Source organism: Bos mutus, chromosome 12, assembly GCF_027580195.1.
Source record: "Bos mutus isolate GX-2022 chromosome 12, NWIPB_WYAK_1.1, whole genome shotgun sequence".
Taxonomy (NCBI): Eukaryota; Metazoa; Chordata; class Mammalia; order Artiodactyla; family Bovidae; genus Bos; species Bos mutus.
The window spans coordinates 1,637,004-1,652,536 of NC_091628.1; the positions used below are offsets into that span (position 1 = coordinate 1,637,004).

The following is a 15,533-nucleotide window of genomic DNA, read 5'->3' on the forward strand; positions in this document are numbered from 1 at the left end:
ACTCTCAATTGATAGATGATGCTTAGCGCTTTTGAGTAATAAGGCAATTTTTAATTAAGGTAGGTATATACATTGTTTTTTAGACAGTGTTATTGCATACTTCTCTCACATCCATACACGATCACTGGAAAAACTATAGCCTTGATAGACAGACCTTTGTTAGGAAAGTAATGATTCTGCTTTTTAATATGCTGTCTAGGTTGGTCATAATGGCTTCAGTCACCATCTGCAGTGATTTTGGAGCCCAGAAAAATAAAGTCAGCCATTGTTTCCACTCTTTCCCCATCTATTTGCCATGAAGTGATGGGACCAGATGCCATGAGCTTAGTTTTCTAAATGTTGAGGTTTAAGCCGACTTTTTCACTCTCCTCTTTCACTTTCATCAAGAGGCTCTTTAGTTCTTCTTCACTTTATGCCATAAGGGTGGTGTCATCTGCATATCTGAGGTTCTTGATATTTCTCCCAGCAATCTTGATTCCAGCTTGTGCTTCCTCCAGCCCACCATTTCTCATGATGTACTCTACATATAAGTTAAATAAGCAGGGTGACAATATCCAACCTTGACATACTCCTTTTCCTATTTGGAACCAGTCTGTTGTTCCACATCCAGTTCTCACTGTTCCTTCCTGACTTGCATACAGGTTTCTCACGAGGCAGGTCAGGTGGTCTGGTATTCCCGTCTCTTTCAGAATTTTCCAGTTTATTGTGATCCGCACAGTCAAAGGCTTTGGCATAGTCAATAAAGCAGAAATTGATGTTTTTCTGGAACTCTCTTGCTCTTGACAGTCCCTTGGACTGCAAGGAGATCCAACCAGTCCACCCTAAAGGAGACCAGTCCTGGGTGTTCATTGGAAGGACTGATGTTGAGGCTGAAACTCCAATAATTTGGCCACCTGATGCAAAGAGCTGACTCATTAGAAAAGACCCTCATTAGAAAAGAGAAGGGGATGACAGAGGATGAAATAGTTGGATGGCATCACCGACTCGATCGACACAGGTTTGGGTAGACTCCAGGAGTTGGTGATGGACAGGAAGGCCTGGGGTGCTGTGGTTCACAGGGTCGAAAAGAGTTGGACACGACTAAGCGACTGAACTGAACTGATTGCATACTTAATAGACTACTGTATAAGGTACACATAACTTTTACATGCCCTAGGAATTAAGAAAAAAAAATGTGACTTGCTTTATTCTAGTGGCTTGAACCAAACTCACATCATCGCCAATGCATAACTGTACATCTGGTGGGAGTTTTTAAAAATCAGAATAAAGGAATGATAGTTTTATTCTTTTAAAGAAAATTATATAATACAATGTGAAAGCAAATGTGTTACTTACCTGCATTAAATCTGTCAAAAACACATTCTTAGAGGATGTATTATTTTTTCCCAAAAAACCTAACATATTACACAGAATTTGATACGACATAACAAGTGCATCCAGGCCTGGGCTTATTAAATTAAACACAGCTTCCAGGGATGCCCAACCTAAATAAAATTCTCAGAGAGCGTAAATGACACAAAACACAGACGCAGGAGAGGTTTGGTGACTTAACTAAGTTAGAAATAAACATCAAAAACAGACAAACAAACAAACATACACATCACTGAATCATGATTACTTATAATCAACTTGGTTCTGTAACAGACCCAGATAATGATACTGATGATAAGAATGTGAATAAAATTAAAAGCCCATAATTCTTCCCATTAGCCTTCCATAAGGCATTTAACCAATAAAATTTGTGGAGACTCTATCCTGAAAAGCTTTCTACATTTTTCTTAGGTGAAGAGTTTCCCATCATGAAGAGTTGATTTTGCAATATAAGATTTATGGAACAATGACAAATTTTGAAGGAAACCCAAAGTGGAGATTCAATTTTACAAAAGTAAAAATTTATTCTGAGCTTTACTTCAGTTAAAAAGAAATATGAAATCATAAAATAAACAGAAAAACAATTCAGTAGTTTGCTTCAACTGTTTGCTTTATTATGAGCCTCAATTCCTCCAGGAACATAGGAACAGTATAAGGGTTAACAAGAGAAGGAGTAACAGAAAGATCTCTGAAGGAGACCTGAGGATGACCCCACATATTAATCCTGTCACCTTTATTGTGACGGGATTATGTGAAGACAGCCAAGAGAATACAGGCATACTTTTTTTTTACTGCACTTTGCAGATTTTTCATTTTTTAAAGAAGAACTGAAGGTTTGTGGCAACTCTGCACTGAGCAAGCCTACTGGTACCAGCAGTGTTGGAGAAGACCCTTGAGAGTCCCATGGACTGCAAGGAGATCCAACCAGTCCATTCTAATGAAGATCAGGCCTGGGTGTTCTTTGGAAGGACTGATGCTGAAGCTGAAACTCCAATACTTTGGCCACCTCATGAGAAGAGTTGACTCATTGGAAAAGACTCTGATGCTGGGAGGGATGGAGGGCAGGAGGAGAAGGGGACAACAGAGGATGAGATGGCTGGATGGCATCACCGACTGGATGGACATGAGTTTGAGTGAACTCTGGGAGTTGGTGGTGGACACGGAGGCCTGGCTGCAATTCATGGGGTCGCAAGGAGTCGGACACGACTGAGCAACTGAAATGAACTGCACTGGTACCAGCATTTGCTTTCTTCCATTTTCTGTGTTGACAAAGGTCTGTATACTCAAAGCTGTGGTTTTTCTGGTAGTCATATACGGCTGTGAGAGTTAGACGACAAAGAAGGCTGACTGCCAAAAAGAACTGATGCTTTTGAACTGCAGTGTTGGAGAAGACTCTTGAGAGTCCCTTGGACTGTAAAGAGATCAAACCAGTCAATCCTAAAGGAAACCAACCCTGAATATTCATTGGAAGAATTGAGGTGAAGCTGAAGCTCCAATTCTTTGGCCACCTGATACAAAGAGCCGACTCATTAGAAAAGACCCTGGGAAAGACTGAGGGCAGGAAGAGAAGTGGGCAACAGAGGATGGGAAGGTTAGATCGCACCATGAACTCAATGGACATGAGTTTGAGCAAACTCTGGGAGATAGTGAAGGATAGGGAAGCCTGGGGTGCCACAGTCTATAGAGTCAAAAAGAGTTGGACATGACAAGAGAGTTCCAGAAAAACATCTATTTCTGCTTTATTGACTATGCCAAGGCCTTTGACTGTGTGGATCACAATAAACTGTGGAAAATTCTTCAAGAGATGGGAATACCAGACCACCTGACCTGGCTCTTGAGAAACCTATATGCAGGTCAGGAAGCAACAGTTAGAACTGGACATGGAACAACAGACTGGTTCCAAATAGGAAAAGGAGTACAAGGCTGTATATTCTCACCCTGCTTATTTAACTTATATGTAGAGTACATCATGAGAAATGCTGGGGTGGAAGAAACACAAGCTGGAATCAAGATTGCTGGGAGAAATATCAATAACCTCAGATATGCAGATGACACCATCCTTATGGCAGAAAGTGAAGAGGAACTAAAAAGCCTCTTGATACAGGTGAAAGAGGAGAGTGAAAAAGTTGGCTTAAAGCTCAACATTCAGAAAACGAAGATCATGGCATCTGGTCCCATCACTTCATGGGAAATAGATGGGGAAACAATGGAAACAGCGTCAGACTTTATTTTGGGGGGCTCCAAAGTCACTGCAGATGGTGACTGCAGCCATGAAATTAAAAGACACTTACTCCTTGGAAGAAAAGTTATGACCAACCTAGATAGCATATTCAAAAGCAGAGACATTACTTTGCCAACAAAGGTCCGTCTAGTCAAGGCTATCGTTTTTCCAGTGGTCATGTATGGATGTGAGAGTTGGACTGTGAAGAAAGCTGAGCGCTAAAGAATTGATGCTTTTGAACTGTGGTGTTGGAGAAGACTCTTGAGAGTCCCTTGGACTGCAAGGAGATCCAACCAGTCCATTCTGAACGAGATCAGCCCTGGGATTTCTTTGGAAGAAATGATGCTAATGCTGGAACTCCAGTACTTTGGGCACTTCATGCAAAGAGTTGACTCATTGGAAAAGACCCTGATGCTGGGAGGTATTGGGGGCAGGAGGAAAAGGGGACGACAGAGGATGAAATGGCTGGATGGCATCACTGACTTGATGGACATGAGTTTGAGTGAACTCCGGGAGTTGGTGATGGACAGGGAGGCCTGGTGTTCTGCGATTCATGGGGTCGCAAAGAGTCGCACATGACTGAGCGACTGAACTGAACTGAACTGAACTGAGTGACAGAACAACAAAATTCTCTGTGTCACACTTTGTAAATTCAGGCACTATTTCAATGTTTTTCATTAGTATTATATTTGTTATAGTGATGTGTGATCTGTGATCTTTAATGTTACACTATGACTTGCTGAAGGCTCATATTTAACAATTAAGCATTTTTAATAAAAGTATGTACTTTTCCAGACATAATACTATTGCACACTTAACAGACTGTAGTATAGGATAAGCATAACTTTGAAATGTATTGAGAAACCAAAGAATTTTGTGTGACTTGTTTTACTGCGATATTCACTTTATTGTGGTGGTCTGGAACCAAACCAGAAATATCTTCCAGGTATGCCTGCATGAGACATCTACAAGTATGAGAATCCTTAGTCCATTTATGTATCAATTTATTGTTCAGCTGTTTGTGCTCATGTGCATTATCATCAATCTCCTCTGATATGTTGTCAACATCACCAAAGAAAGAATTTATGGGGAGAAGAGCATCTACAGAAAGGGTAGGTTTCTCCGGTCCAACATTTAAAACACTGAAACAACAAACCAAGCTGTATTTTCAAGTTTGTCTGTTTCAAGGATTTCTCAGCCATTCAAAACAACTAGTTAGTTTTATTTTGGAAACAAATCTTTGAAATAAAGACTATAATGTTATTATGGATTACAAAAATGCCAGATCATATATGATTATTGTATTCAGAATACCTCCTGCTAAGACTTTGTATTTTGTTCAGTGTTGCTTACACTAAATAGATGATAAAAAGGACATCAGTTAGACTACATAAATAATAATATTCTTAGTAATAAGTATTCCTGTGATGTTTTATGTTTGGGACTTCTTCGGTCTCACAAACTAACAGTAAGTTTATCTGGGGTAAGAGCTACATAATCCATTTATTTCCCTGAATTTTCTAAATTTGAAACATTTAATAAATGTTGTATCCCTACCACTTATCACAGACCAGGTACAAATAAAATTCTATTGAAAATGAATAATTTCTTACAATGCATTCAATTGTAGCCTCACTTCAGTCTCAATCCCATTTTCCACCTTGCCAATGGACAAATTATTTTTCTGAAAGCACCAAACTTGCTACTCTCATGGGCTCTATATTGGCATTTGGATAAAACAAAAACTTCTTTTATCAACTAGAAATAGTACTGCAATGAACATTGGGGTACATGTGTATTTTTCAATTATGGTTGTCTCAGTAGTAGGATTATTGGGTTCCATGAAAGTTTTATTCCTACTAATAGCTTTTTAAGGAATCTTCATATGGTTCCAAATAGTGGCTGTATAACTAGGATATGCAAGCATGTCCTAGATGTTCATTGAAAGATGAAAGGATAAGGAGGTTGTGGTACATAACATACGATGGAATTTTACTCAGCCATAGAAATGAACACATTTGATTCAGTTCTAGCAAGGTAGATGAACCTAGAGTGTGGTATAGAGGGAAGTCAGAAAAACAAATACTGTATTGCTGTTGTTCAGTCACTTGGTCATATCCAACTCTTTGTAAACCCATGGACTGCAGCACGCCAGGCTTCCCTGTCCTTCACTATCTCCCAGAGTTTGCTCAAATTCACATCCACTGAGTCAATGATGTCATCCAAACAACTCATCCACTATTGCCCACTTTCCCTCCTGCCTTCAATCTTTCCCAGGGTCTTTTCAAATGAGCCAGCTCTTTGCATCAGGTGCCTGAAGTAGTGAGAGGGTAACAGGCAGGAAAGCCAGGGGTCTCCAAATGGAGGAAATAGGCTGCAAGTGTTAGACTTTTTTTTTATCTCTCTTTTAAGAGGCAGGAGGAAACAAGCTACAAGTGTCAGATTTTTTTTCCCTTGTCTATACAAATTTAAAAGAGGGTTTCTCTTAAAATTCTGTCTTGCCAGGACGACACCCAGTTCCACCTGAACTTAACTTTTCTCAAACCTTGAGCTAACCAATGTGTTTTTCTTATGGAAATGTTTTTCTTAAGCTATGTTAATGAACTATGTATTTACCCTATACTCTGTCTGTCTTCACATCAGTTCTGCTTAAGACTCAGAACCCATAAGGGCTCAACAAACCAGTATCTTTTACTCATACTCTGTTCTCCTAATCTATGTTAATGAAACTATATATTTACTTGGAAACCTGCCTTTCTTTAAGATTCATGTCAATTGTTTTATGGCCCGGGATGACTCACCTGATGCCAATGTTATCTCAAAACGCACCTTGTAGGTGAGGGGCCTGACGCCACTCAGAGTTTTGAAACATCTCCTTTCTCTAGTTAGCAGCTTGCTGATAGGTATAAAACATACTGTTAAAGGCTAGCAGGGCACCACTCTTTCTGCCCTCTTTGGATGTCTATGTCAGAAGCTTTCTCTATCTCTTCTACACCTAAATAAAACTTTATTACAACAAAAGTTCTGAGGGGGCAAGCCTTGTCTCTGACCCTGGATTGAATTCCTCTCCTCCAGAGGCCAAGAATCCCGGAGTCTTTAATAGCTCAGCAACAACCTTTCAGTAGTGGAGCTGCAGCATTAGCAGCAGTCCTTACAAGGAATATTGAGGGTTGATTTTCTTTAAGATTAACTGGTTTCATCTCCTTGCAGTCCAAAGGACTCTCGAAAGTCTCCTCCAGCACCACAGTTAGAAAGCATCAATTCTTCATCGCTCAGTCTTGTTTATGGTCCAAACTTCGCATCTGTACATGACTACTGGAAAAACCATAGTTTTGACTAGACTGGACTTTGTCAGCAAATTGATGTCTCTGCTTTTTAATATGCTGTTTAGGTCTGTCATAGCTTTTCCTCCAAGGAGCAAGTATCTTTAATATCATGGTTGCAGTCACCATCCACAGTGATTCTGGAGCCCTAGAAAATAAAGTCTCTCACTGTTTTCATTTTCCCCATCTATTTCCATGAAGTGATGGGACCAGATGCCATGATCTTTGTTTTTTAAATGTTGAGTTTTAAGCCAGCTTTTTCATTCTCCTCTTTCACTTTCATCAAGAAGCTCTTCAGTTCTTCTTCACTTTCTGCCACAAAGGTGGTGTCATCTGCATGTCAGAGGTTATTGATATTTCTCCCGGCAATCTTGATTCCAGCTTGTTATTCACCCAGCCTGGCATTTCTCATGATGTACTCTGCATGTAAGTTAAACGAGCAGGGTGACAATATACAGCCTTGATGTACCCCTTTCCCAATTTGGAACCACTCCACTATTCCCTGTCTGGTTCTAACTGTTGCTTCTTGACCTTGATACAGGTTTCTCAGGAGGCAGATCAGGTGGTCTGGTATTCCTATTTCTTTAAGAACTTTCCACAGTTTGTTGTGATCCACACAGTCAAAGGCTTTAGCATAGTCAATAAAGCACATGTTTTTTCTGAAAGTCTCTTGCTTTTTCAATGATCCAACAGACATTGGTAATTTGATCTCTGGTTCCTCTGCCTTTTCTATATCTAGCTTGAACCTCTGGAAGTTCATGGTTCATGTACTGTTGAAGCCTGGCTTGGAGAATTTTGAGCATTACTTTACTAGCATGTGAGATGAGTGTAATTGTGCAGTAGTTTGAGCATTCTTTGGCATTGCCTTTCTTTGGGGTTGGAATGAAAACTGACCTTTTCCAGTCCTGTGGCCACTGCTGAGTTTTCCAAATTTGCTGGCATATTGAGTGCAACACTTTCACAGCATCATCTTTTAGGATTTGAAATAGCTCAAATGGAATTCCATCACCTCCACTAGCTTTGTTCGTAGTGGTGCTTCCTAAGGCCCACTTGACTTCGCATTCCATAATGTCTGGCTCTAGAGGCAATGGCACCCCACTACAGTACTCTTGCCTGGAAAATCCCATGGACGGAGGAGCCTGGTAGGCTGTAGTCCATGGGGTCGCGAAGAGTCGGACACAACTGAGTGACCTCACTTTCACTTTTCACTTTCATGCATTGGAGAAGGAAATGGCAACCCACTCCAGTGTTCTTGCCTGGAGAATCCCAGGGACGGCAGAGCCTGGTGGGCTGCCGTCTATGGGGTCACACAGAGTCGAACACAACTGAAGCGACTTAGCAGCAGCAGCAGCAGCAGGTGAGTGATCACGCCATCGTGGTTATCTGGGTCATGAACTTCTTTTTTGTATAGTTCTTCTGTATTCTTGCTACCTGTTCTTAATATCTTCTGTTTCTGTTAGGTCCATACCATTTCTGTCCTTTATTGTGCCCTTCTTTGCATGCAATGTTCTTTTGGTATCTCTAATTTTTTTGAAGAGATCTCTAGTCTTTCCCATTCTATTGCTTTCCTCTATTTTTTTGCATTGATCACTGAGGAAGGTTTTCTTTTCTTTCCTGGCTATTCTTTGGAATTCTGTATTTAAATGGGTATGTCTTTCCTTTTCTCCTTTGCCTTTAGCTTCTCTTCTTTTCTCATTTATTTTTAAGGCCTCCTCAGACAATCATTTTGCCTTTTTGCATTTCTTTTTCTTGGGGATGGTCTTGATCACTGCCTCCTATACAATGTCATGAACCTCCATCCATAGTTCTTCAGGTACTCTGTCTATTAGATCTAATCCTTTGAATCTATTTGTCACTTCCACTGTATAAATGTAAGGGATTTGATATGGTGGAAACCAACAGAATATTGTAAAGCAATTATCCTCCAATTAAAAATAAATTAAAAAAAATATTTTAGGACAAAATCCTCCTGATCTGTATCCAGCCTACCACTTCCTTCTGTAGCCTTCTGTTTCCATCTATCCTTCGATGGAACTAATGTTCTTGATGCCTCCAAGCCTGAACATTCAGAGTTCCCTACATTTGGTATACCCTTCCCTCAATACTCCCTCTTTAACCTGTCTAAATGCCACCCACTCTAGGAAACCTCTGTCCATGTCTCATTTTGGTTAGCCGGCCTCTCCACACAATATTCTAGGAAAGAATAAAAATTTGCTTCACTGAGAATAGTGGTTATCAAGTAGGACAGACAACTCTAATGTAAGTTGGAGGGGGTAATTTCCAGCATTAGGATGATCAATGCAAAGTGTGAACTTTGATAAAATTTTAGAGTCTGTACAAATATTGGAAATATCTAATTTTTGAATTTGGGGATTTATGAAGGTCACAGGTTATATTCATTGTGAAAATCAAGGGTGTGAAATACCATTATAATGTCCATTTCTTTCTCACATTCCACATTCCTCTGTAACATGTTAATAACAACAAAGCAAATACAAAAGAGTCTACTATAACAATATCCAATAATAACATGTGTTCATAAATATCTGTCCCCTCAGAAATAAGTCTAACACTGATACTCGGTTTTGAGTGTATTATTCATCTCATATATCTTAATTAACTTTAATACCTTTTTCCAAGTGGAATACTTATATTACTAAATTTTGTTGGTATAGGATGTACTCTGTGAGAACTGAAGGATGACAGACACACAGATCACAGTAGAATTGCTATTCTCAGTCTCAACTTCATTATAAATTAGAAGAGACTCTAGGAGTCAAAAGCAAATAAGTGTAGAAAGTGTTAGTTGCTCAGTCGTGCCCGACTCTTTGTAACCCCATGGACTACAGCCCACCAGGCTCCTCTGTCCATGAGATTTCCCAGGCAAGAATACTGGAGTGGGTTGCCATTTCCTTCTCCAGGGGATCTTCCCTACCCAGGGATTGAACCTGGGTCTCCTGCACTGCAGGCAGATTCTTTACTGACTGAGCTACAAGGAAAGTAGGGAAAGAGAAGGATAAAAGGAAATCAAAGAAGCTCTGATTGGGATAGTATAAAGGGAGGTTGGGACAAAAATATCTATAAGTCAGAGAGATTTTAAAAAGCGATAGAGGTTCTCCTGCTAACCTTGTAGACACAAACATGTGAACTGCTAGAGATGGGGTCAAGTGGCAAGGACCTGAGGATCTCTAGGAGGTGAAAGCACTACCCAGGAAATATTAAATGAGAAAGCAATGTATGTCAATCCTATATCCACAATTAAGTGAATTTTGCTAACTATCATGAGCCTGTAAAAGGACTGCAAACCTCAGACAAGATCATAGGCTCAGCTAAAATCTTAATTTCAGTATGTGAGACATTGATCAGAGATTTCAACTAAGCTACACTTACACTCCTGGACCATTGAAACTATGAGCTAATATATTTGCAATGTTTTAAGCTATTAAACTTTTGGTATTTTGTGAAATAGTATTAGAAAATGAGTTCATCATGCTTTAAAAAACAAGCAAAAAGAAAAAAGCAAATATTGATCTCACGTGTCTACTTACAAATCATCTACATTCTACATCCAACATTTGTTTTTCAAACAATGCATTATCTTTTCTTTGTACCCTAATGAGAGATTCCATTTTCATGAAATTTGTACATTCAAAATTTATTATAAAAGCATTTTATCTTTGAGCTTAAATTTAATTCAAAATATATCTGAAAGAGAAAATTAACCCTAAAAATACTTTCCCCAAATCTTTGGAATCATATATTAAAATCTTTTAATTCTAGTAAATCTTTATCATATTCCATGCTTAAAAATAAACATTTAACATAATTATATCTCTTCCAGTATTATGTTAATCACTAAAATATATCACACTAAGAAATATACCACAATGTGAGAACATACTCACTCACTGTGCTCATTTAATCCTAACCCCAACCACACATTTTCATACAGTGTGTTAATATATAGAGAAAAAAGAGACTAATTTCAGAACCCAAAAAGTCATATGTAATTACATAATAATAATATTAATAATTTCTCCAACATAACAATGTTTTCATAGCTAATCTTGTCAGTCAGTAAACTGGGATAAAGAATTTGATGATATTGTCTATCATTCAGTTAAAGGGCAAAATAAGCTTCAATGTTTTCAGAATACAACAATTAAAATTTTATTCTGTGCTTTTGTCAAACAGGAAATTTGTGATTAAATAAATTTACAAAATTCAGAATATATGTTTATATTGTCAGTATATTATACTTTCTTGCATAATTCCAAATAAAGTTTGGTGCTTTAAACAAAAATCTACTTTAAGTTTAGCCTACCTTCCACACTCAAAGTCCCCATTTTAGACTCTAAGAAGTCAAATAATGTGCTTGGTGCTGATGGCCTTGCATTTCCTAGTTCTTCTTGATCTTCAGATCTTATTCGCCCCCTGCCTTTCCCTTTACCTGAAGAAGTAAAGTAAGATGCATACATTATACATGCAAAAACAAAAGGAGAATATACACTAAAATATTATCAGCAGACCTCTTAAGTAAAACTTTATACACATATTTCTTCTCATATTTTTCTGTAGGATCTATATCCTTTATAACAAAAATGTTTTTAAATGACTATATTAACTAGCACCTTTAATCTTCTAAATGGCCTATCTGGAAATTTGTTCATGTAAATTGTGTTTGAAGGAAATAAATCATTTTTATAAGATTTTTCGGTAACCACATTTTTTTAAATTGAAATACAGTTGATTTACAATGTTGTGGTAATCTCTGCTATATAGTGACTATTTATTTTTTTAAAAGAATATATGATTAGGATTTGAAAAATGACATATGCTTGACCATACAATAATTTAAAACTAACACTAAATAAAAGTCATGTTCCTGTTAATTATTAAGTGTTTGTAGACTATTTAGTCAGTTATAAAAGTGGCCTAGTTCTAGAAATAGATTAAATAGAGCCAGTTATTTTATATTTTCTCTATTACTCAAAACCTTGTTTTATTAGATCTACTTTATTTTACATAAAGATGAAGACTATGAGACTAAATATAACCTATATGTCTCTGTGGTTCCAAAATAGGTGCTCCCTCCACTTACCATAAAGGTAAATGAAGTTACAGACTTCACAGCAACAAAACCCAGTTTCTGTCAACAACATACATTTCTCTGAAAAGCAAACAATATTGTCTGGCACATTGATTAATGGATTATACCTCTCAAAGGTGGACCTGTAACAGGTTTCTGTTTATTGCTGTTAAGAAGTACATTCAGTGCTGCTTCTAAGTTGTTGCCATTATCCATGAGAGCTTGCCTTGATGCTTCTTTACTAAAGCCCATTTCTGTTATGTGTCTCAGAGCCTTCTCATCAACCTATAAGCAACAAAGAAAAGTTATGCCGATGGCCAATAAACAAGTGAAGTATAAGTTTTTAAATATATATTGTTTTGTAACTAAAAATTATATCTGATGTTTATGGAAAAATGTAATATTAATATATTATTTGCTGGCTGTTTTTTCATACCAACACTCAAGAAAAGATCTGTGATATGCAAGGTTGTGCCTTGAGTATTTTCTTTGCACCATTACAAATGCAAAACAAACAAAAAAAGAAATTTTATGATATGTCACAATAAAGCTTTTGAAAATAAAATGGGCAGTGAAAACTACCTAATGAAAAATTTTCATGGTTAATACTTCTCTGTCCTAAGGAAATACAATTTATATAGCACCTCTTAAAAAATTCAAAGTATAAAAAGAAGCTAACAAAATGGTACCATCTCAGTAGCTTGGTTTTTTTCCTACTCTCTATTGTTTCAATATTCTGCTTTATATTTATAAGCAATACTATCTATGAAGCTTTGACAACCTATACCTCAAATTAAAAAAATCTACAAGTGTCAGAATCCCATATCTTGAAAAATCTGGACCTGAGTAGAATTAAAGGACTGTTTAAGTACCATAAACATATCTCATGAAGACATTTATCAAACCATAACCAGCTGAGAAATACACAACTAACTTTTGTACTTTTATGAGTTGAGATGGATAGGCTTTAAGATAGTATTTAAGACAGCATGCATGTTGCTCACATCTACTCTCATACCCACGTAGGCACTGATAAAGGACTTTAAAAAAAAAAAAAAAAAAACCTGTTTTTTAAAACTCTGACTTTTTTTTAAAACTCTGATTTTATGAATTCCAAACACAAAATCCTTTTCAAACACAGTAATAGCTATTAATAGGTCAGAGTTACACATAAGAGAAAATTGACATCCCTGCTGTAGATATGCTAAAGTAAATGTAAAAAGGTCTGAACATTAAAACTATAATCCACCCTTCTTATTCAAAACTTATCTAAATGTAAAAAAAAAAAAAAAAATCCTTTCAAAGGCTTTCCCTCTCCCAATTATTTCACAAGTAAATATCTAATTAAGAATACTGTCCCTTAGATAGAATTTAACCAAAAACACTCTTAAGAATCAATACATATCCAACCTTGGTATAACTTATTCTACCTTTCTTGTTAACCTGATTGGGAGTTAACCAAACTCTCATTCAAGGTGCTGGCAGGTCCATGCCCTGACAACTTTAGGAAAAAACCTTCCTTGCCTCTCCTAGTTTGTGTTGTTTACTGGCAGTTCTTGGCTTTCCTTGGTTTATAGATGCATCATTCCAGTCACACAGCCATCTTCTCACTGTGCGTCTTCATGTCAACTTTTCTCTGTATGTGTCTGCCTCTGTGTCTAAATCTCCCCTCTTTATACAGGTTAAATTAGTGTCATCTTGGCTTAGGGCTCATCCTAATGACCTCTTTTTAACTTGGTATTTCTGTAAAGATTCTATTTCCAAAGAAAGGCAGTCACACTTTAAGGTACTGGTGGTCAAGACTTCAATCTATCTTGTTAGGGGTAGGTGGGGTTGGGACACGATTCAACCTATAAAATCATCTATTGTCAAAAATATTTTAAAGAAACTATCCACTGACACCCCAAATCAAGTCTTTTTTTTCAATTGCTGAAATTAAAGAACTGAAAACCATGCAACAGGCAAAAGCACTGGGTACCTGATCATCAGAATTTCAAACTGTCTTTTTGATTATTCTCCTTCATTCTTAAATGACAGTTTTTATGAATAGAATTATAGATGAAGAGTTTTTCTTTCAGTACTTTCAATGTATCACCCCACTGCTTCCTTGCCTTCATAGGTTTTAATGAAAAACTGGCCATTTATTGAGGATCCCTTGTATATGATGAGTTACTTCTCTCTCACCACTTTCAAGATATCCTGTCTCTACCTTTCAACAACTAGATTATGTGTCTTGGTGTGTCTCTGCATTTATCCTATAGGAGACCACTGAGCTTCTGAGATTTGTAGATTTCATCAAATTTGGTAATGGGGGGGGCATTAGTTCCTCAAATACTTTTCCTATTCCTTTTTCTTTTCAATTGAGACTCCTGTAATGTATATCCTGGTATATTTGATGGTGCCTCATAGATCCCTTAGGCTCTATTTTGCTTCATTCTTCTCTCTTTCTCATCTTAGACTGGGGAATTTCAATTGCTCTCTATTAAAGCTCAGTAATTCTTTCTTCTGCCTGCTCTTGTCTGATGTTGAACCTAAGAAAATGTTTTATTTCTATTACCGTACTTTCTAGTTCAAGAAATTCTATTTTCTTTTTTTATAATTTACCTTTATTGATATATCCTCATATATCATCCATATATTGTTCTCCTGATTTCTTTGAGCTCTTTGTCAATGGTTCCCTTCAGACCTGTATTTCTAAGACAGTTATTTTAAGGTCCTTTTTTTTTTAACAAGTTCAATGCCTGGGTTTCTTCAGGGATAGTTTCTTTCAATTTCTTTTTCCTATGAATGGGTCATACTTTCTGTTTTTTGGTATGCTTTATAATTTTCTGCTGAGAACTGAAAATTCTGAATACTGTACTGGTGGCAATTTTGGAAATCAACTTCTCCCTCCTCCTCAGAGACTGATGTTGTTTCTTGATGAAGACTGCAGTTATAAGTTTGTTTAGTAACTGTTCCAAACTTTTTTGGTAAGGATTCTATTCTTTATGATCTGTGATCACTGGAGTCTTTGTTCCATTATCTCCATAATCAGCCAGTGACCAACCTCTTTCTTTATCCATCACCACTCTGTATGCCGCAAGAGTTTGACTTGACTCCAAAGTTGTAAAATAGTTGCTTCAGACGTTTGTCAGCTTAATAGTTGTTTTGATGGAGGAGACAATTCCTGGAACTTTCCATTTTGCCATCTTTGTGATATCACTCCCTTCTTATGCTTTTAATCTTCAAAATAATCTGAAACTGCTGGTCTTTAGTGTTCTATGGCAAGACAGTCCCAAAAAATGGTTCTTAATGCACTCAAGTTAAAGCACTTCTTGAGTAAGAAACAGTGTCTTTTTCAACTTGTTATATCCACTCAAACCTGAAAACTGACTTTTTTTTTTTTTACAATGAGATGGTCATGTTCTCAAGGAAGCAATAGTCTAGCTCTGTTATAAACTCATTCTCCTTAGCTAGTGATTGATTTAGGAACGGATACATAACCTAGTCCTAGTCAATGAACGACAGATGGAATTTACTGGAGATTTCA

The 15,533-nt window shown here is 37.2% G+C and overlaps 1 protein-coding gene across 3 annotated transcripts in view; it reads right to left on the reverse strand.

The window, feature by feature from the left end:
* TDRD3 (tudor domain containing 3) overlaps nt 1–15,533 on the reverse strand; it is a 217,708-nt gene that overhangs the window by 64,046 nt on the left and 138,129 nt on the right. For all 3 annotated transcript variants that reach the window (XM_070380218.1, XM_070380216.1, XM_070380217.1), the window contains 2 exons: nt 12,133–12,289; nt 11,240–11,365 (listed from right to left, as the gene is read on the reverse strand). In XM_070380218.1, coding sequence (XP_070236319.1) covers nt 11,240–11,365; nt 12,133–12,289 — 283 coding nt within the window. The remainder of the gene's footprint in view (nt 1–11,239; nt 11,366–12,132; nt 12,290–15,533) is intronic.